This window comes from Gallinula chloropus (assembly GCF_964237585.1).
Source record: "Gallinula chloropus genome assembly, chromosome: 2".
NCBI lineage: Eukaryota > Metazoa > Chordata > Aves > Gruiformes > Rallidae > Gallinula > Gallinula chloropus.
In genome coordinates this window covers 119,340,415-119,362,148 of record NC_140086.1, presented here as the reverse complement: position 1 = coordinate 119,362,148, position 21,734 = coordinate 119,340,415, and the positions used below count along the sequence as shown (strand labels likewise).

Below are 21,734 nucleotides of genomic sequence, written 5' to 3'. Positions count from 1 at the left end.
AATAAAAAAAAAAGAGGGGGCACTAACAAACAGTGGTTTATTTTACAACATGTAGTATATGATTTGAACGTAACTCTACCAGCCTAATCACTTTTTTTTGGTTGGCCAAAGCTGAAGTCTCAGTTGTATCTGGTAAATACTAATAGAAAAACCAACAATATGAACAAGCCATTCTTAATATTAATGTAGTGATATTATGAGCTACCTGATAAAACTCTGGTATGGTCTACTGCCTTATTTTAATTCATTTCATTAGTATGTTCCCGTCTGCTACCAACTATGATTAGTCACCTTCTAATGACCTTTGCATCAAACTATGAGAGCTAAAGAGCACAATCAACAATTTTGCCTGCTGCTTTAACAAATTAATAGGAAAATCTAAGAAATAAGAACTATGCATTTCTATTTTCCTTGGAAAATTCTGCAGATACCAGGAAGAAAGTTGAAACAAGACTTCAAACAAGTTCAGTTTTCATCTATCTAATGGTTGTGACAATGGTACTCTAGCTTCATGTCATTACTAATTAAAGGGAATATTTGCCTTCCCTACAAAGTACTTTCAAGATCCAATACAATTTTCAGCTTATATTTTTATAAATAGCAAACTTAACACTCATGTATTTGTTGTAGTAGTAAAGTGCTCAAAAGTTCCGAAATTTACAATGATACAGCTTCTTAGGAAGTTGGATGCTCCTACTAAAAAAACTGTTCAGCACCTCAAAGAAGATTCCTTTCCTCTTGCAAAGAGGTTTAATAAAGAGGAAAAGATGCAGAGAGCAAAGACAGAAAGAAAAGCTTGCATTTATAAGATGGTGCGATGCTGAAAGTATCAGTTATTTAAAATAAGGATGATGTAAAGCCATCCAGAAAGAGCAGAGGAAGAAAATTAAAAAAACCCTCCCAATAAAAAGACAGTAACCTTCAGAGGAAAATCTTATACTATTCCTATCTAAGCTTTATGTTTTTCTTTGCAAGATGAAAAATTTATTGTTAAAACTCATATATCAAACAGAAGTATCAAAGCTTAGAGAGGAAACAAACCAGACAGTTGAGGAGTTAATCTATCCCACAAAGGTCTACCACCTCTTTTACAAAAGTTTGTTTCCACTTCAAACTTCTCTTCCCTTTTCAGTGGCTTTTATTATAATAAAATTATAATAGGAAAACATTATTGCCTAATAATTTACACCAGGAACTTTCTGAATGAAGATGCAGGACCATAAACATCTATAACATGCTATCCAAATTACAGATTTGGAAACTACTCACAAGTCTCTGGATAGGAGAAAAGCAGGGAAGAACGGCTGAATTGAATACCACTGTATTCAGCCATTTACTCATATAGATCCAGCAAAAGCATGAGGTAGAAGTATTTTTTACTTTCTAAGTGTTAAGCATTACACCACTTTACAATTTAAAAAGCTACCCTCAAAAGGACATCTGCTGTATCAAATCAAGTCAGATATTTATAAATACCAAGTAATTTTCTAAGAATGTTAGTCTCAGTGATTAGTTCTGTTTATACCTCCGTATTTCACCTCACTGGTTCTAAACCCATTCTTTAGGACTACACCTCCCTTTGATTCAGAGTTTATCCTAGAACAGATTAATTTATTTGCATTCAGAATACTGTCATACCTCAAATTTTGACCAAGAAATCAATCAAATTCTGTAAGGAAGCCTGCAAGGACCACTACCACCAAAGCATGCTGGTATGAGAACAAAGGACACAGGATTATTGTAATAAAATAAATTATAGGCATACCTAAAATTATCATCTACTGAATCTCTGTTTTCGGGGATAACAGGATGTTCAGGCTTTATGTCATCAGTGCAGATGCCAGCAAAGGATGCCTCTACAGGGCAGCTTGCACAGTCTGCAAACGCAACCTCCTCTTCATTACTGATTTCAAAAAGGTCCGGGTCATCCTGAATCACATCAATAAGAAGAACATCTTCTTCGTAAGCTTCAAGAACATCTGGAAGATCGTGCCTTTTGCGTTGGGAAAGATTCCCTCTTGATTTGCTATCATCATTTATGCTGCCATCATTGCAAGAATGATCAGGAAAATCAGTACCACAGAAATCTGGCACAGATGGCTCTACTTGTCCATCAAGAAAAGGATGTGGATATAAAGAAAGATGTTCAGGGAGCACAGGTATCTCATTTGCAACGTTTTCAGGGCTATTATGCGTAAAGTCCTTACTGTTGATGTCAACCCCATTTTTCTTCACGGAAACTGCAGGTGTAGCATCACTTGTGACAGGAAGAGGTTGCTGCTTAGAATTTACCAAAGAAGTCTCTTCACCCGTTTTCTGTCTTTTTGAAACACTATTGCTGTCAAGAGGCTCTAGTGGACTACCGTTTTTTCTTTCAAATGCATAGCCAGATTCCAGTTTTCTGGATTTAGCTTTGCTTCTGCATAAAGAAATTTTTAGATTTGTTGGGTTTCCAGTACTGATCACTTCTGTTGGCTTTAAATCAGAACAGGTCTGGTTCACTACTGATGCTTTATGGCTGAAGCTTGATCTCTTTTTTTTACCGGTAGATGTACCATTCTGGGCTGTCACAGACAGGTTTCTTTTCATTGCAGCTCCTTTATTTTTATCTTTTTCTTTTGTTGTAAAATTTAAAGTTGCTGTAACTTCCTGGACATCATCATGGCTAAAAGCCCCGTCAGTTTTACCCATGTTAACTGGTGATTTCACATTTTCATTGCTGGTTCTCAGAGTCTCATAAACACCCACAGAATAGGACTCTGGTGTTTCAGGTGAAGTATGTGGATCTGTTTTATATGTAGACTCTCTGTTAATTTCTGTCAACGACGTATGCAAATCCAGCTCTTTCAAATTCTCCATCACAGCACTGTTTGCTACAGCTTGAACACTGCTTTTACCAGAGGACTCTTCAAATGCAGCCCTCAAATGTCTTTTTCCTTCTGAGATGGACCTACAGTTTTTATCAACCCATTCAGAACACCTGGCACAAGATTTAAAAAGCCAAAGATTTTTACCAGTCATAGGTACTGTTCTTTGACAGGTAAACTGCTGCAACTTCTTACTAACTTTATTCAATTTTTCATCTGTCTTGCTTTTGTGACGACTGGAAACGTCCTGAGCTAGCACTCCCAGGCTACCCGAGGCAGCAGAATGACATGCCACACTGTCTGAATTTTCTCCTTTTGCTATTAAAGAGAGCTCAGGTGTCTTCTTAAAGCCACCTTCAAATGCAACCAATTTGGTACTATTCTTTCTCCGGACAGCTACATTTTCTGCTTCATGAGGTTTTTTCCCCATATAAAGATTTGATGTATGATCACATGAAGCTGGCAGAGTTATTTCTTTATGATTTAGTCCTAAGGCTGCAAAGGGGCTCGACACAGAAACCGCTGCTTCTGTTTGTAACTCGTGCTCACCGCATTCATTAGCCGTGTCTGCAAAAATATTCTGTGCTGATTTGTTAGTGATTTTCATCCTTTTTCTAGGTTTTCTACCAATATGCCACTTTTTTCGCCTCAAACACTTACTGTTTTCATTCTGAGAGCACAAAACCCACCCGTTTCTGTTGTTAGCTGCTGCATTTTTATTAAAAAAAACACCTTTAATGGGTGAGCTCTCAATCTGCATTCTACTAGTGCTGCAATTCTTATCACTTTGTTCTACAGTACCATCAGGGAAAACAAGCTTTTTTTTATCCTGGGCTGCAAGGAGGAACTCACTTGGTTTGTAACTGCTGGAATTCCCACTGGCTGAAGACTCCACCAACGTATGGATGTAACTACAGGCCTCTAATCTCACAAATGGATTCTTCTGTGTCGCACAGAGCAGGATGTTACAATGGTTTAAGGTATTTCTGCAATATTCAGCATCACCTTTTGCAGATACACTTCTCACTTCTTCAGCTGTAGTCACACTAAAAGTCTGCAAGCACTTGGTTTGATCAGTTCTGGGTTTCCTTGTTTTACACTGCACACCAGAGTTTTTTGTTACAGGATGGCACAGGAAGCTCTTGCTTTGAGTCCCACCTAATGTAGCAACCGTAGGAGATGTCGAATAGTGAGGTTCCTTTTCCCTGCAATCTTCTGATCTGTTTCCATTTGTCTTACATCTCTTCACTGCCTGTGTACTGGAGACTTGCTCAGTTGCTTTCCATGTTTCCTTTGCTGATTAAAAACAAAGAAGCATCATAAAGAATACACGAAGGGAAAAAACAAAAATCTGCCCTATTGCAATGTTTCATAAAGAGAACAAAACCCCCTCAAGGCCACTGAAGAACATGACCCTGTGCAAGACAAATATTTCTGCAAAGTTTTATCATTTTTTAAAATGAAGACTCTTAGCAGACTTACAGTAGTAAGTGTTTTGTCTTCAGAAAATGTGAAGATGAACAGAACCTCAAGGTGTCAAAAGGACATCGAAAATTGTGCATTCAAAAGACAGGTGGAAAACAAATTAGAGAAAGTCTGGTAAGAAAATGCAGATGTTCTTTGCACACTCAGTCTTAAAATCTTTTGTTTCTCTGTAATAGGAAAGCTTTTATATAAGAATACAGTGATTTATTTCAGATACACATTCCAATCAAATGCATCAGACTAAGAAGATCCTTGAAAACTGCAGGTCTTGCGTTTTTATTAAATATTACTTTTTATTTAAGAGCAAATACTGATGATGTAAAAAACTGCACATCTGAAAATGACACCTGGAGAATGGAAACAAGAATGTACTAGCAGGACGTTGTTAGTTTTAGATCTTAATTTTCAAAGTATGAAAGATGCAATTTTAATATGGCATTTTTTTCAGAATATGGTTTTCTAGATAAAATATTTATCAGTAATCATATACAGCAAATATTTGAATGTACCCACTCTGAAAGTAAGAAGAACATCTTTTAGGCAATTTTTCTGAAAAGAAATGAGACTTTAAAAAATCCTCTTTCAAAATTGTTCCAGTTCAAAATGCAATCTTTGTTACCATCCTCTAAGGTTTATTTTGGAGAATAACAACTAAAAAGCAGTAAGTTCTGAAAACAAAACCCAGCATTCTATAAAGGCAAGCATTTAATACAAGGCAGCATGATACATAATTAAAAAAAATCAAATAATATACAGATGAATGAAGAATTTACTATCTTTTCTTTCTGCTTTGCTGAAACTACTGGTTCCTTTCCTGCCTGAGCCTGACCTTCTACACATAAATGAACAGATGTTTTTGAGGGAATTTTTTTTTTCTTACTTGGGGCCTGTGTTGCCCCTACCCACTCCTCCCCCACCCCCAAAAGGGTATCTGTTCCCCTTTGTGCAAAAGAACAGCTTTTCTCATTCAAGAAAAGCTTTCCTCTTAATAAAAACCCATTTTCTTCTAAGATTGGTTTCACAGTACTGTAAAGCAGCCCTATTTCTACACTGCTTGAGCTAAGTTAGCAGGCGCCCACTTTGAAATAGGGTATATGCCACTCTTTCCTGCCCTCATGACCTTGTCACACAGACACATCTGCAAAAGAAAACTTATCTCCTGTTTTTTCACTTTCTAATGAGGTCTTGCCAGTCCTTTGTCCCTGGGGCTCAGATTCTGTACCTGCACTTCTACAATGGGGCACAAGTGCTTACCGCTTTCCTCCAAGCTGTCTGTTCCTTTCTGAGGGTTTGAGCTCTGCTGCTCTTCTTTCATGCAACACTTCTGCACCTTTCCTCCGGTTACTGTCTGTTCTTGGCTATTCAGATCCTGCAGTGACCGTGATACCGGTGCATTTCTGCCCCTCTTCTTCAGACTCACAGCTCCTTTACTGGGCTCTGGACACTGTGCATGCAGCTGTAGCGAGGCAGATCTATTCCTCTCTCCAGGTCCTTGTAGTTTTTGCTTCAATGAAGATGTCCTGCCTTTTTTGTTCAAGCATCTCATTCCTTTCTTCTGTGTCCTTGGCCTTCTTGATCCCGTTAAAGGACACTTATCCAACTTCTCTGGTTTATCTATCTCTTCCTGAGGTTTTGGTTCAGACAAGCATTCCTGATTCCCCACATTCTCCTGAAGATCTGGGATTTGCATCTTCAGTACCATTATGGAGTCAGTGCTTTCCATTTCAGAAGTACATGTGCCCTTTCTAGGTTGCAGCACCTCTGGTTCTGGCAAACATGAAATGCCGTTCCTCTCTGTGCTCTCAATTTCCTCCTCTGAGGATGGGATTTGTAATTTTATTTCCATAAAGGAGCTCCCTGAATTATCCTGTAAACCTGAGAGGTTCGGTCCTTCCAAGCTGTGTCCTTTCCTTTCAATCCCTGCTGATAATTTATTTTGCAAAGTAGTTCCAGAGAAAAATAGATGTTGACCTTGTCCTGTCCCTCTCTTTACAGTCTCTTTCGAGCACACTGCTGCAGCTGAGGTTGCTGCTTGCTGATCTTCACATACTGCTGTATCTGAAATTGACACAGCTACACCCTTCTTCCTTCTGACAGCCCTCCTGCACTGTACCCTCTTAGCTTTTTTACCTGGGAGTCTCTGGCTACCCTCACCTTCCTCCTTTTGCATGGGCACAACAGAAGCAAGTTGCTCAGATGAAATGCTGGAGAGCACAGCAGGTTGCAGACAGGAAAGTAAGAGCTGCTCAGGTTTTCTCTGTGGTGCCAGGTGAGGACTCTGCTTGACTACCAACTTCTTCTCCAGCTCACATCCTACCCCCACACCCAGAGAGCATGGGCTGGTGACCATCCCACTAGTGGAATTCACCACTTTGCTTGACCGTAACTGTGGCATCACAGGAGCCTAGAGACAGTGACAAAATCCCCAAAATCTTCTCACGGCTGCAGCTTCAGCAGCACTCCCGACGCCCAGCGCCCAAGGCGGGCACAGGCCGGAGCAGGCGGTGGAGCACAACCTCCCTAAGGCCACCGCCTCAGGGCTCCAGCCTGACAGAAAGCCCAGGCCGCCTGGGGAAAGCCCACGGCCACCAGAGAGCCACCCCTACCGCCCCCCCCACCCCTCACCCCCACCCGCGGCCCAGAGCAGCCCCTCACCGCGGAGGAATAAGGAAGAAGCAGCCTCGCACCGCACCTCCCCCGCCTAAGGGACGGCACCTCGGCCGCCCCTGCTACGCACCCCACCGCTTCCCGCCGCACTGCCACGACCACAGCAGCTACACAACCCCCCACCACCCACCCTCGCCCCTCGCCCCGTCTGTCGTTCACCGATCCGTCCCTCGACGCTTCGGCGAAACCCCGCCAGCGCCACCTGCCCGCAACGCGCCGCTGCCAAGGAGAGACCGCAGGCCGCCGCCGGCAGTAATGGCGGCGCGAACGGCGCAGGCGCAGAGCGGGAGGACGGTGGCGTGAGGGAGGCTCCGTGGCGGACGTTCCGTGGCGGACGTTCCGTGGCGGACGCGTGCGTGGCCCGGCGCGGCGGCACCTGGGGGAGCGACAGGGCCTGGCGCCCTGCTGTGCTCATCCTTCTGACGGGGCAAAGGCGCTGCCTTCGTGGTGGAAACCCCTCTCCTGAAGTGGGGCGGAGTGTGGGTCCAAAGGCTGCTCTTTGGGCGTGGGCGGCAGGGCACGGCTGGGTGGCTGTCGAGTCGAAGCCCCGTTCTGCAGTGGCTGTGGGGTGAGCTGTAGCTGCAGGCTCAGCGGTCACCCCAGGTCCTGTGTGGTACAACCAAACCTTCACCTAGCAAACATTCACCTAGCCCAGAGCTGGGAGTCTGGCAGAAAAAAACCCAAGAAGAGAGTGCCCAGCCGGCATGTCACCCACCTCAGTGAAGCAGCCATTGCATCCTTTGTCCACAGCACTTAGGAGACTCTTAAAGCCTGAGGGGCGATAGGCTTGTTTCCATAACCACAGCTTATGTAAACTTTGTCTTTCAAATAGCAGTTTCTCAGGACTAGAGTTAGATAAAAAAAAAATAGCTCAGGAAGTCCATATAGTCAGAAACCAGCGAAAGGTGGTGTTAGGGCTTCAGATGTAGAGGCAGTCTCAACGCAAATGGGAGACACCAAAGCTTCAGGACTGTTCACAGCACGTTATCCTGAACACCTAGAAGTTATCTTACAGAAACAATGTTGTACAAAGATTGAATCTGAAACGTGAATGCTATGAAATCATAAATGATTAAATGTAATAAGGCGATACTTTAATGCCAAGAATAGTCAGCCGAGTTGCGCACGGTCAATGAACGACTGTGTCCTACAAACAGTCCCTTTCTGCTTGCAGGTGGTCTCTCAGAGATGCAGTGCCTTATTCATTGCACCTTGACTTAGTACTTGGCTGTGTTCACATTTCAGGCATCCTAGTTTGATACCTGTGCACAGAAATAAAGCTTTTCATCTCACGACTTTGTAGACTTGCAGTACTGTGGATGTAAGACTGTAGCTGAAGGGTAAACGTGTATTTTAACAACTATTGTTGGCTTACTATGTGACTTCAGCACATGTTATTGATTTCATCTCTGTTTCTCCATCTATAGGTAAAGATAATGTTATCCAAATAAAGACAGACAACACTGGGGTTTTGGTGAAAGTTCTCCATAGATAAGTAAAGAACAGGCAGGATGGGAAGCCATTCACTTTCTTTTGCTTGTCATCTTCTTAGGTTGCATGTATGTGCTTAAGTACAATAAAAAAGGCAGCGAGTGGCTAACTAAACATAGTCAAAAAAACCCCCCACAGATTTCTTGGGCAGTTTCTCCACCAGTCTAGTATTGTGCTTCAGGTCCTTGGGACAGAAGAAACCCAATAAAAAGGAGTTAGCTACACAGCATTTATCATCCTCAATGTTCTCTGCAAGGCTAGTTTTACATAAAACATTCAGCTCTGGCAAAATTTAACCTTCTCCAGTTCAAATATAACCTTCTCTAGTGTGTAACACAGTTTTTAAAAGTTTGATAGCAAGACAAGAAAGAAAAAGATAGGCAGAAAAGCAGCAGTAAAGTTCTAAGATTGGTGTATGAATTATCTTACCACTCTCCAGTATAATTTTAAAGATTTGAGTATTTAGTCAGTTATTTACAATGACAAGAACTCTACCCAGACCAGATTTTTATGAAATGAATAAAAAATGTAATTGAAGTGAATGCTAATTAAAGACATTCTTCGTGAAAGTCCTTTGAAAAGAAGGGCTAGAGCCTCAGAAAGGATATTTTGAAGCAGCTGTGGATTATGTTAAAGACCGGATTGCATTCAGTTTACAATACTGCTAAAAAGAGGTAGCATAAACATTGTCTTGCAAAGTGGATTAATTTAACCATTTTTTAAAAAAAATACTTGAAAGAAGAGAGAATTTTAATACATAGACATTTTATTTCAAGAAATTCTGCAAAGTCTCAATTCTGCCATGGTGGTCAAGTGCGTATTTAAGCTGTGGGTTATTAAAGTGGAAATAACTTTAAAAAAATAATCTAAACAGTTTAAGGGAGGAAAATGAGCTATTTACATATTCCAACTACATTCAAATTTGTAATACTACAAAGAAATGTTAAATTTTATTTTAAAATTGTGTTCTCTTGAGTTTTGTTAGTCCTATTTCTCAATGCCATATCTAAAACAGAACTAATTCAACTTTTGCTGATCTGTTGTTTTGTTTCACTTGTTTCTAGACACTTGAACATAGTAATAGAAATATGAGGTACGGAGCATCTGAAAGTAAAAAGGGAATCCACTGCCTGAAACCATTATCTTTTTCCCCCAGAATAATCAGTACACTCAGAGATACTTGGCAATTTCCAAGAAGTAAAAGGAAATCATGTCCTTTAAATTATTATTTATTTCTTCTAAGAAAAGAAGAAGTGTGTGCACTTAGCCACCCAACTAATGTAGTTTGCATTACCAGTGAGAGAAATAGTGGCTGCAGATCTAACAGTGATACATTTAAGGAACCTTTCAAAAAGTCTGAAGATTTGAAATTTATAAACATATAAACCAGCTACATAGGTGAGCAAATCACCTACATTTTTATGGGGCTGTATTTTAGACTTTGCTAATACACTCACCTAGCAACAGGAATTAAGTTTTCTTTTCTAGCTGAGGAACTGAAAAGAACTTGAAAATGAATTGGGTTTTTTTGTGAGGCAATGTGAAAAATATCCCCCTAGACCGCTTCTTTTTGCGCTGCTTACATCTTCATGCTTGGCTGAGGGAGAGATTTGTTATCTCTAGCAAACCAGAGTGGAAAGAGCTTGTTGGCTGGGCTGTAATAACCAAGACTGAGCTCTGAAGAATACACATAGTCTGTTACATTCTTAGAATGAGCCAAATTAATCCCTCAAGTAGTACAACTAAAGGGAAGCAGCGAGGAGTTTTAGTCCAGGATGTCTAAGAAACTATCCTTTTATAACTCTGAGGATTTATTTATTAATAGTTCTGAGCTATTGGTTTTGCAAAGGTAGCACTCAAAGCTAGTAAATACTGGTATGATTGTTAAGTAACTTATTTAACCCCTGCCTTCTGTCCAAATACATGGATGTTTTGGAAATATGTGTATTGCTAATCTGTTGAACCAAGGAGTTTTGTCTCAAGCCATCCATGCACGTCCCTCTAAAACTGCCTTTGCTTTCCATTCCCAGGCACTTAATGCAGGAGTCACCTCTGACATGACATCTAATGAGAAGCGTGCTAACTGCCCTTGTTAGGCCTGAGGTACAATGTACGCATTCAACTTATGTCCTTAGGGGTCGCTCAAGTATGTAGGTGTTGATCCAGTTTGCTGTTTGCCTGCTTGTCTAACCTGACACTATGAACTCCATTAGACAAGAGCCACTATGGTGTTGAGAACAGAGGTACCTCAGTGGAACTCTGTGATGTGTTTTCTAAGAAGCATCATAATGGTAGAATAGGTGAATCCAGGGAGTAGCTGGAAAATCTCGACCTTTATTTTGGTGTCTGTTTTGATTACAGAGCTGTACAGGGTAGATTAAAGTAACTTCATTTTCCACCAGTTTGAAATGAGACGTCGGAGGAAAAAGGACAGCTGGTGTATTTCATAATGGACCATCTGGCATTTCTTGGTAGATCTCTGATTCCTAATTTACTACTGAATTGTGACAGCATGAAAATCAAAATTATTGATTGCGTGAAATCAGTGTCTCCCTCTGGCACATTTTGTGCTCCTTCAGTTTCTGTCAGAGGACAGTCATAGGAGGGATAAGAACCACTCACACGGAGCTTTGCAGGGCTTGGAAGTCATCTATACCATGTGCCTTTTCCTTTTTGTCTGGTAGTCATGCTGCTTGACATTTATTCTGGAAGACCGACTTTCCAGATGATCACATCTGATCTGAACCTTACAGAAAGTGGCAGTAATCGGTTTTAAGGTTCCACAAGGGAACTCCTGTGTTAGGTTCATATTCTGCTTTATTCCCTTTCATTTATGGCTCTTTTTTTTTTTTAAACTTCCACTGCTAAAAGTTTAAAAAATAAAGTAACTAGCTAGCTGGAATTCTAGGTTAAAGAATACATTTGCAGTAGAGGATTAACTAATCAAATAGGAGACCACACATTCAGTCTCAATTTATTTTAGAGGTCTCTAAATAAAACATGTATTTGCTTTAACTAGATTGTACATAACCATGTACCTACCACTAAATCTGTCTTTAGAATCAACTTCTTTCAGTGGCTGAATGAAAAAGATGCTGGACTTACGAAGAAAGCATTTATACACCAGCAAGTACACCTACATCTTGCTGCCAGAAAGGATTATGAAATGTGATGTCTAAATGAGAAAATTACAAAAGAAAAGAAAAGACGAAATGGAAGTTGAAGAAATCAGAGCTAGAAAAGGCATAGAATTAGAAATGGTTGAGGTGGGTAAGATACAGCCAGAATGTGATAAAACAATCAATAAACAGGGAAAACAGTGCTAGACAGAAACCAGACAGAAAAAATGGCCAAGTGCTTCAGAAAACCACCCTTAAAGAAAAGGAATGGAGAGATGAAGACAAAACACGGCAGTGGGAAGCTTCTCTGTGGTTCAGACTGATAGAAGAAACACCGGAGGATCCTCTTCAGTAATACACCTAGGGAAAGTAAAGGCAGCCTTGAACTCTGAAGGGTGACAGTCATCAATCACAATTGATCAGAATCCAGATCTGAATCCTAATTAATCTTGCTGTTAGGCATTGAACAGTGGTTGGCTCCTGGGTTCAATTTCTCATGCTGTGGTCATCCATTCAGGTCTTGCATCTCTCTGCCTGCTTAATAGTGTCAGGGTGGTTGACATACGAAGTGTGGAGCCTCAGAATAACTTGCTGTGTCTTTTCTTCCTCGGGTGATTCACCTATAAGCATCAGCTCACTCCACATCCCCCAGTACATTATGTAGGTTGTACATGTAGTTTTGAACCTGGTGGGTGTATTTGTGGTAACTGTGTATTTTCAGAACTCGAACGTGAGGTTTTTAGAGCTGCAAATGTAGGAAATGGTTACTCCTTAGCTTCTTCCCCCCACCCCCTCCACCCCCCCAGTCAGTTACTACTCTCTAGCAATGAAAAAACCTTTTATAGCTGATGAAACATAATTGTGTCAGCCATCCTGACCATATTGAGCAATGGACTGACTATAAAGCTTCCTGTAACCAAAGCAGCACACAAACATTTTAAAACACGTGCTAACTTTACCACTGAACATTTTCCCTCTGGCATATACAGGGTAATCTATGGGAAGAGTTGCATGAAAGTTGATATTCTTGGTTCATGTGTGCAGAAATCGCAGTGTAGGGAAGAGGAGAGGAGACCAGAGATTTACCTACTTTTGCATTTCTCTGCTTATGTCCTCATGTGTAATTAATGATGCTGTTTGAAAACAACAGAAAATTATATTCAGATAAACCAGGCACATGCTTGGTGCTGTAGCGTGGGTTTGAGGTAAAATTCAAAGGCAGGCACCCATTCAGCAGGGAGTTGTATCCAGCACAAATTCTTCAGTTAATACTGACATCGCTTGCATAGCTCCATACTGTGATGAGCTGAGTGGCTGGGTCTTAACCTCTAAGTGGAACCTCAGCTATTTGTATTTGAGTGTGAGAAGACAGGTTCATTTAAAATCTGTATACTTCCTTGCCTGTATGCTCTGTATGCTCAGATAATTTTCATCTCTTCACCTAGATAATTTTTCTTCTAATCAGCAAAAGGATTGTTGAGGTGTTTGTGATGTCCCAGATTCCATACAGGAGCGTCCACCGTTCTGCTCGGCTGTGATCTGGTGAGTCGGACTGAGCACGTAAGTAATTATGGGAAGCCTTGTTTCTTGAGTCAGTGTCCCACAAACAGCAACTCTGTGGCTGCAGAGAGCTGATCGGAATGTCTCTGCACTTGTCAGGTGTAGAGAAATATGTAATTACTGAAGAAATAGGATGTTTCACAGTTAAAGAAGGAATTATTTGCTGGACTGCCCTTCAGCCTTGCCACTTTCTATGCAGAAGTACCTTTCCAGTGTGTCAGGAGTTTCTCTTTCAGAAGCTTACTCACCTGTAGTCAGGCTGGCAGTAAGAGATAATGCTCAGTTAATAGCAATGTTGTTGTCACCACTGAACAGGCAAGTCAGGAGACCAAGGCTGTCTGTTTCCTTCTTGGCTGTAATGGTGGTGCTGCACTCACTGTGTGCCTGCTTGCGTCCTTCCATGCCTCTGAATAAGTATCAAACATTGGGCAGTTTCATCAAAGTTTGTCTGTGATGGGATAGAGACCACAGAGCTATTAACTTCCTGCATATTTCATGAAGATGGACATACAGAGATGAGAAACTGTGGAAAGACTCACCCTTTGTTAAGCATCAGAGAATCCTCATAAAAGAGAGGTTTTAGATGCCAGGTCTTGTAACCCTACTGCTTACAGAGCTACTGTTTATAAGCTCTTGAACAGGGTTTCAGGCAGGACTTGCTGCCAGTGGACATCTTGCTTATCAGAAGACCTGCTGTGGGAAGGGCAGCTTCCTTGGGAATTACACTTGCTAGCAGGGCTTCATGACCACAAGGCCCTAAATATTGTTCTTGAGGGTTTCATAAAGATAGGGCACAGAGGGGAGAAGCTGAAAAGCAGTTATAATCCATATGTGGATTAATGTTTCCATACATGACGCATCAGAGTAATTTTTTAGGACTGTTCACGTGAGCCTTCATCCATGTGAATTTACAGAAAAATCATTTTTATATCTAGTTTATATTGTGTGATAAAGCTAAAAATAAATGTAAATAAATTATATCTTCTGTTTACATTAAAGTATCTAAGTTGCTCTTGTATTTATGCGAATAGCCATTTATGTTTGCATTATATGTTTCAGTGTCCTGTTTTGTTTTGCACCTTGAAAAGAGCTGGGTAATGATTTGTATTCATTTTGCATTCTCAGCAGCCTGAAAAGAGACAAGTGAAATCAGTCAGTTGCCGTATGTGAGCTTAGAATGATGCCGCCGGGGATTCAGGGGATCAGGGCCAGGCAAATGCTGTACTGAAACCCACCTGTGGGGCAGGACAGAGGGTTGGTACCTTGTCTTTTCCCCAGCGTTCCATAACATTTACATTTCAGGTAGTGGTTTGTTACATAAATCTACGCTGTGGTCTTCCTGGTAGGCATTATCTGTTGTTCCTAGTCATTGAGGGAATGAATAGATGTAACTAAAGACAAATAATTAATCCTAATCAGGAATCTGAGTATTTATAACTAGCTTCTTTACTTGGGTGTAGGTACAGACTTATGTGAATACAATACGTTCCCTTACTTCACAGGCAGTATTTATTAAAACAGAAAGATGAACTAACGAATTGCTGCCCTGTTAAAAAAATCAGGCACTGGGTACAGCATCTATCTTTGAGGCTGCTTTTTGAGAGACCTGTTTTCCAACACCCTCTTCTTCCTATTCTTTTTGCCTAGATCAATGTTTTTCCATGGAGTGAGGTGGGAAGGAGGTTACAGTAAATACTTCACAGGCTGCGACGTGTCCTTATGCTTGCTTTGGAGTTTGTCAGTGCCGCTGGACGTGCTGTGCTGCTGAGAGGCTGTCTGTGGGCTCATGGAGAGCTTTGTGATGGGGATGTTTTTGCTGTTGAGGAACGCCAGAGGAATAACCAGGAAACGGTCCCCGTGCAAGTCGCAGCCCAATCTCTTTGTAAAACAGCCTTGCACATGAGTATCCCCTTTTGTCCCCAGCAGTCCTGAGCAGTGGGACCAGGCAGAGGCTGTCATTTCAGTTGGATTCAGCTGGATATTATTAGCAGGACAAAAACCAACTCCAGTCTCGCTAAAACGCGAAAAAGGAAGCAGGACCCTCAGGCGCCTGTTTCTGGCAGGTGCAGCCCTCTTGTACGAGCCTGCTAGGGAGCTCTGCTCTTGCTTCTGCTGAGCCCCAGCATCAGGCTTGAAGCCTCAGCCAATGTCTTAGCTCACCCTTTGTTTTTAATGACTGCCCAAGTTCCTGGCATTTGACCACACTTTTCTCTCACTTAAGTGATGCAAGGATCAAAAGATGGCCTGGTAGCTGTTTGAAACCAGTGTCCAGCTAACAATTTCCCTGGTACCCATGTCTTTTACGCATGAGGAGGAGGTAAGGACATACCGCAGTGTGAATGAAAACCGGTGTTTTTACAACATATCCCTCCGTGGCAACACTGGCACGCTGGAACCCTCACCTTGAGTTTTCTATCTATTTTGTTCTCTTTCAAATAGATAGCTAACCACCTCGACCAGCATGCACTGGCCCTGTGAGCTGGAGTTTGTACTTTGCCACCACCTCCAGACTTCACACCCCTACAAACGTTTTGGGAGGAGAAGAGAACGGAGAAGCAGGAGACTTTGGAGAGAGAAATACTGGTGTCCTCTGTGGGGGCGTGCCGTTTATTTTCCTTCCTCTGCTCCCTGCTCCACCATGCGTGAAGGCTTCGAGCTCTATAATATGGATTAGTACATAGCCTATGTGAAATAAAAGCAAACTTAAATGAGCACACCTCATTAGTCAGGTGGAGATTCAGAGATACTGTTCTGAGGATGAGGAGTTCCATGCAGGGCAGTAGCATTCGCTGGAATACACAACCTATATGTTTATATATTATACCCTCTGATATAACCCCTCATTTATGTCACCGTCTTGGGGAGACTTGCCTTTGAAATTGTGGACTTCTGGGTCAGGGACCATCATTCTGGGTGCCTTTGACTTGCAGAGCGAGGCACTAGCTGGCGGAGTCTGCAAGTTGCTGCTGTGCACTGTACACGTGGGTAACAGCAGTAATGTTTGCAGGGGCAACCTAACGAAAAATTTTAACATATATGGCCTTTAAATATTGACTAATTGATTTAGCACTGGAAAAATATTTGGGGCTTGTGGATTTGTCTACTAAAACTGTAAATAGCTACTGCTAGCAGTCTCCAGCTGGATTTGGAGAACGCTGTTGGTGTCACAGTGACCTTCCCTCCTGTTCATTTTTTGTTACTAATAGTAGTTGGAAAAAATTAATCAGGATTGTCATTCAGATTATTCAAAGCACAGTAATCTTTCTTAAAATGTACCTTTTGTGAAATGAAACCATTTTCATGAGGAAACTAAACTATGTTGAACTAAAGTGCCAGAGATTGTTACAATTAGGTATTTTTACAGATTTATATGCTCAGTTTTCCCTACTATTTTATGAAATTCTTGTTATATAAATTGTTTTCCAGAATCATAAAGTGGTTTAGGAGAAATACAGGTTGTGGGTAGTAGATTGGATTTTCCAGGAGTGAATGTCTGCTCTGCTTGCAAATACCATGGGTGGGGGGGGTGGGGGGGAATGACACAGTGGCGGATTGAATTTGCAAAGCTGTAGACAAATAGTGCTGAAAAGCTAGTGATATTTTGATACGTTAATAACTGTAAACAGGAAGTGTTTATTTGGAAAGCACAGCGGATGGCCCTTTCTTGATTGCTAATCTATGGTGATATTCTCAGTGAATCAAAAGTTAGTTCTCACTGATGGTCTGAACACACAAGCAGATCTGCCCGTGTCCACTCAGTCCACGGGGGTTACCAGTGAGAGTGGAAAAGAGAGAGTAGAAAAGAGTTTCTTTAACAAACTGGATGAATTGGCTCTCCTGAGTGAATCTGGTCTCTAAATCTTGGATATATTTTGTCATCTTGAACCACTTTACAGCATGCACGACTGGTTAGCTGATACTGAATAATGCCTACAGCTCTGTCAAGGGGTTCCTGGGCGTTTTTCCTGGAGTATCTTTTACTCAGTGTAAAGCTTATACCCTAAGATAATATAATTTAGTTAACTCACTCTTACCTACATTTTACTAAGGGGTCCTTAGCTCTTGGAGGTTTTGTTTTGCTTTTAAAGGAGATCCAAGAATTAAGATTTTTGCCAAAAAAAAAAGCCCCACCCTAAAACCGCAAAACCCTCAGGAGTATCACCAGATAGGGTGTTTCCTTCTCCAAGCAAAAGGTTTGGACATGTTTCAGTAATGTCTTTCTCACTGTGCTGGTGCCCCACAATTGGGTGGGGTGAGGAGATCCCTGAGGAAGGACAGAGATCCTTCTTGCAGCAGTATGGTTGTCTTAGTGTGTTGCCTATACCCCTCACTAGCCCTTCTGAGGGTGCAGAAATTCTGTCCTGAAGCACCCTTTTGGGGAGAAAGCTTCCTGATTTCCATCAAAGGTTCGGACGCCTTCAATGGATGTTTTTCTGAGCAGGAAAAAAAAATGCTGAGAAGGGAAAAAAAAAACCCAAACCTGCCAAAATTTTCCAGCTGGCCCTTGCTGTTAATGTGGGGAGGATGCATAGTGTTTTTTCACAGCTAATAAAGATGTTGATGTCCTACTTTGTAAGGAAGCTTAGTTTTTACTGTGGAAATGTGACTGATTCTTCCACAGGTTTCACACTGGCAAGGTAACTGCAGTCAGGGCTGTGCTCAGTAGGCTAGATCTCTCACCTGGCACCACCTTCTCTTGAATTAACCCTCGCCTTTTCTGCCTCATTTGTGAATGGCTGAAACCAGCTTCCTTGGAAGGGTTGAACATCCAAACCCATTGCTCAGCCTCGAGTCCCCGGCTTCATTTTGGCATCACTAGCCTGTACCAGTGTCCCAGGAATGCCAGTCCCTGAAGTTAGCCTGCAGAGATTAGAGGTGGCTGTAGTGAAATGACTTCCCAGATCGGACCTTAAAATGCAGAACTTTCTGCAGGCTGTACTGTGCTTTTTGCCAAGTCCTCTGAGCTGCCAATTACTCAAGGAATGATCTGATTAACTCACCGTGATTAATCCCTTCACTTTTGCTGAAAAAAAAAGAAGGGTGAGGAAACCGGAGAGGTGGAAATTTTCAGGCCAGGTTTAGGAAGGCGGATGGTGACAACCACTGGTGCTGGAAAGATTTGTCCACAGCATGTCTGTTCCCAGCAGATGGTGCTGCGCTGGTGGCCATGAGCGAGGGAAGAGCCTACGACTGCTCCTCGTCCCCGAACCAGCTCTTGTCCAGCGCTTTGTGGCACACGACTTGAGACAGACAACACATTTGTTGAGGGAAAAGGGATTCCAGGACACTGGAAATCGACAGTGATTTTTGCTGTCCGCCTGCAACGTGGAAGCAACCTGTTTACATGTGTGAATAGGTGCTGTGTAATCCGAATTTCCCCTTGCGTTAGTCTTCAATTCATTTGGCCTGTACCGTGTCGCCTCAAGGTTTGCATAATCTGTGTGAACATGTGGCCTACTTCTGGGGCTGGAAATAATGTTAGTCCTTTTAGATGGACAAGCACAGTGCTCCTCTCCCGTTCTTAAAGAATTACTGAGCTTTTTTGGTAAAAAAAAGGAAAAAAAAAATCTTTGTATCACTTCATACTCTGTTTTGGAGTGACTTGTAAATGTAAAAAGCACTTAGGTGTTGTTAGGTAAGAAAAACTGCCACTTTTACCCGTTTACAGTTTTGCTACCGCAGCAGCAAACACTCACTTCAGAGTTGACACTGAAAAATAGGAGAGTTCACTAAGCTCTGGCTTGCATTTCTCAAACAGGAGGACACGGGCAGCAGTCAGAAACAATTTTGCTCACGTACTCCTGCCTTACGGAGGAACCAGTTGCCTGTGGCCCATGGAGTAGACTAACAGGGGACCAAGGTTCTGGGGAAGAGGAGAAGGGAACCTGTCAAGTGATCTCATGGCATGCGTCGTGCCTCATCTAAACACATCTCCCAGTGCTCAAACGCTGTGTTTTAGGTATGTGGGAAGGACACAAAGTACATGCAAAATGCTGTGGATTACCCTGTGCTTTGAAATACCATTTGATTTTTAGAGACCTTATTACAGAGGTCATAGCAATGATACATTAGAACCCTTAAGATTATTTAGTAGGAAATTTTTAACCCCGGAGTCAAAAGACCTGATTATCAGTGCTGAGTGTAATCGAGTAGAATGAGCATATAAGAAATCTTCACAAGCAGCACAACAAAGCGTCTCAGTGTTGTTTCCCTTGCGAGGCCATGGCCTTTTCATCACGTTGGCTGTGCAGATATAGCAGGGCTTGCAGTATTTTCTTCCCTGCCTTTGTGATTATCACTAAGCAACTGGCCCCTCACTGTTTCTCTGCTTAGAACTGGTTTAGAGAGATTTGCATCATTTCAAACTTTTTCTTTTTTTAGAAACTGTACGACAAATTAATGGACTAAAGGGAAAGTGCCTTAGATGAGTGACATTTCTTTGTTGAAGAATTATGGATTACATTATCTTCTCTGGCCCCCTATAGAAAGAACACGAAAGGCATCTCTGCAGCCCCTGCAGCATCCTACTGCTGTTGAAATCTTGTGGGTTTGGAGAAGGCGAATTTTGGAATTGCCTGCAAACAATATACCAAATGTGTGTGCTGGCACATCAGTGTCCTAGTTCAGCAGTTGAGTAAGTCATACGCTGTTGATGCAATTCAGACAGTTTGCTACACTGAGGCACAAGGCACAAGGTATTTCTGTGCAGGGGCCTGGTTTATATAACCTGTTTCCATTCTGAAGATGAAATCTTCTGCAAAAAAAATCTTTCTCTACTACCTCTTGTAGGTCATTTCATGGGGGAGAGGAGATCTTTATAATCACAGAGGTTGAACTGGTTGAAATCTACTTTTCTGGCCCACTCCCAACATGTGTGGCTGACACTGGAGCATCACTCGTTAACTACAGGAGAAATATTTTTTAGAGGAACATCTAGATTTTTCATTCTGAACACCAAGCTTAAAAGTGAATGCAACGACAAGTATGTGCCTGTACACTACCTCCTGATCACTGAATCTGCTTAAAAAGGGTGGTGGCTTTCTCCAGAGATGGTAAGCTCTTAGAAACTGCATCACATATTGTTTGGGATATCATCTGTGTAAAAGCTTTTATTAGCCTCAATTTAGGGTCAACAAAGACAGACAAGAGAAAGGGATGTCTGTTGAGATTTTCCAGTGCAGACTTAGTGCCTTTTTATTCCACCATGAAACGAAAAGACACTCCTGAAGGCACCACATGTTTCTGATATGGGAGGCATTGGGATGCTTTGTAGTAAAGCAGCAAGATGCAGAAGAGATGGGCAACCCTGCCATTTCCAAACGATGTACGCACTGTGTTTATACAGTGGCTGTTGCTGACGTCAGTTACCTGCTTAGTTCCTGGCTGAAGCTGACCACCTTCCATTTAGAATCAAGTGCCTGTCAGCTCCCCCTTTTTGCTGCTTTAATCTACTTCAGAATGTCCAGGAAGCATGTGGTGGTGTGTACTGAAAGTATTTTTAATTCAGGTTTTAATTCCATAACTGATCAGGATGCTTGGTTCATCCTTATAGTGGACTTCCATTAGTAAGTAGTATGAAATTATCTGAGACACTCCATTGCTGGATATGGATGATTCAGGCAAGTTAATCGCTGGTTCAGAATTCTCCCTGTACAAGTAAAGATTCAGAGAGCCTGATGACACAGGTATGAGAGGACACTGCTTTTCTTTGAGGTTAGCTGTCCTCCATTAAAGACCAGTTTTACAACTTCTCGTATGGGAAGTTTCATTTGAAAAAAACCCCTAATTTTTCTATGTAGATAAAGGCCATTCTGTTCTTTTAAGACTGTACAGGAGGGAGGATGCATCACCTCGTGAAGATGCTTTGAAAAAAAGAAATCCCCTTTCTGGACTGCGGGTGTAATGGGAAATGCCATTCCCACACTCAGCAGAAACACCAAGGAAAGCATGCTGCTGCCCCAGACAATCAAACCTTTAAACGTAAGGCTAATGATGATTTATTGCAGCCTACAATGTGATTATTATTTTATTTTCCCCTGGCGCTTACTCAGAATAGCCAGATCTTTCCCCTTTCCATCCCTCTGTTCCCCGCACACTGTATATGCAGCGGACTAAGGTAGCTGGCTCATGCCTGGAGTCACAAAACTTCCCCTTCCAGCAACCCAGCAAGCCACCATTTATTTTTAATTGCTCCCCACCGTGTAGGCCAATTAAGGATGAAGCCAGCAGGGCAAGGATCACTGGCAAAGCCTTTGAAGGGAGCAGACCCAGCATTTGCTTTGCCGGAAGGCTGCCATTCACACATTTGTGCAAGAATGCAAACAATTGGACTCACTCAGTGGGATCAAGTGCTATCTAGTTCAGTGCCGACCACTTTCTAGTGCAGATGGCACTGAGAGTGGCAGCGCCACCGAATATTATCCCCGGGGTTAGAAACTTTGCAAATGAGATTTACATTCGCGGCCCTCCCCGTTTCATCAGGAAACACCTGCTAAAGCAGCTTTAGGAAATGCCTCTCATTAGCAGCTCAGGTTTTCATAGCCAT

At 42.0% G+C, this 21,734-nt stretch overlaps 1 protein-coding gene across 1 annotated transcript in view; it reads right to left on the bottom strand.

The window, feature by feature from the left end:
• TOPAZ1 (testis and ovary specific TOPAZ 1) overlaps window positions 1-6,747 on the bottom strand; it is a gene marked incomplete at both ends in the record, with an annotated part of 37,344 nt that extends 30,597 nt beyond the window's left edge. The window contains 2 exons of the mRNA XM_084260663.1: window positions 1,766-4,163; window positions 5,607-6,747. Coding sequence (XP_084116789.1) covers window positions 1,766-4,163; window positions 5,607-6,747 — 3,539 coding nt within the window. The remainder of the gene's footprint in view (window positions 1-1,765; window positions 4,164-5,606) is intronic.
• Window positions 6,748-21,734: the final 14,987 nt, after the last annotated feature.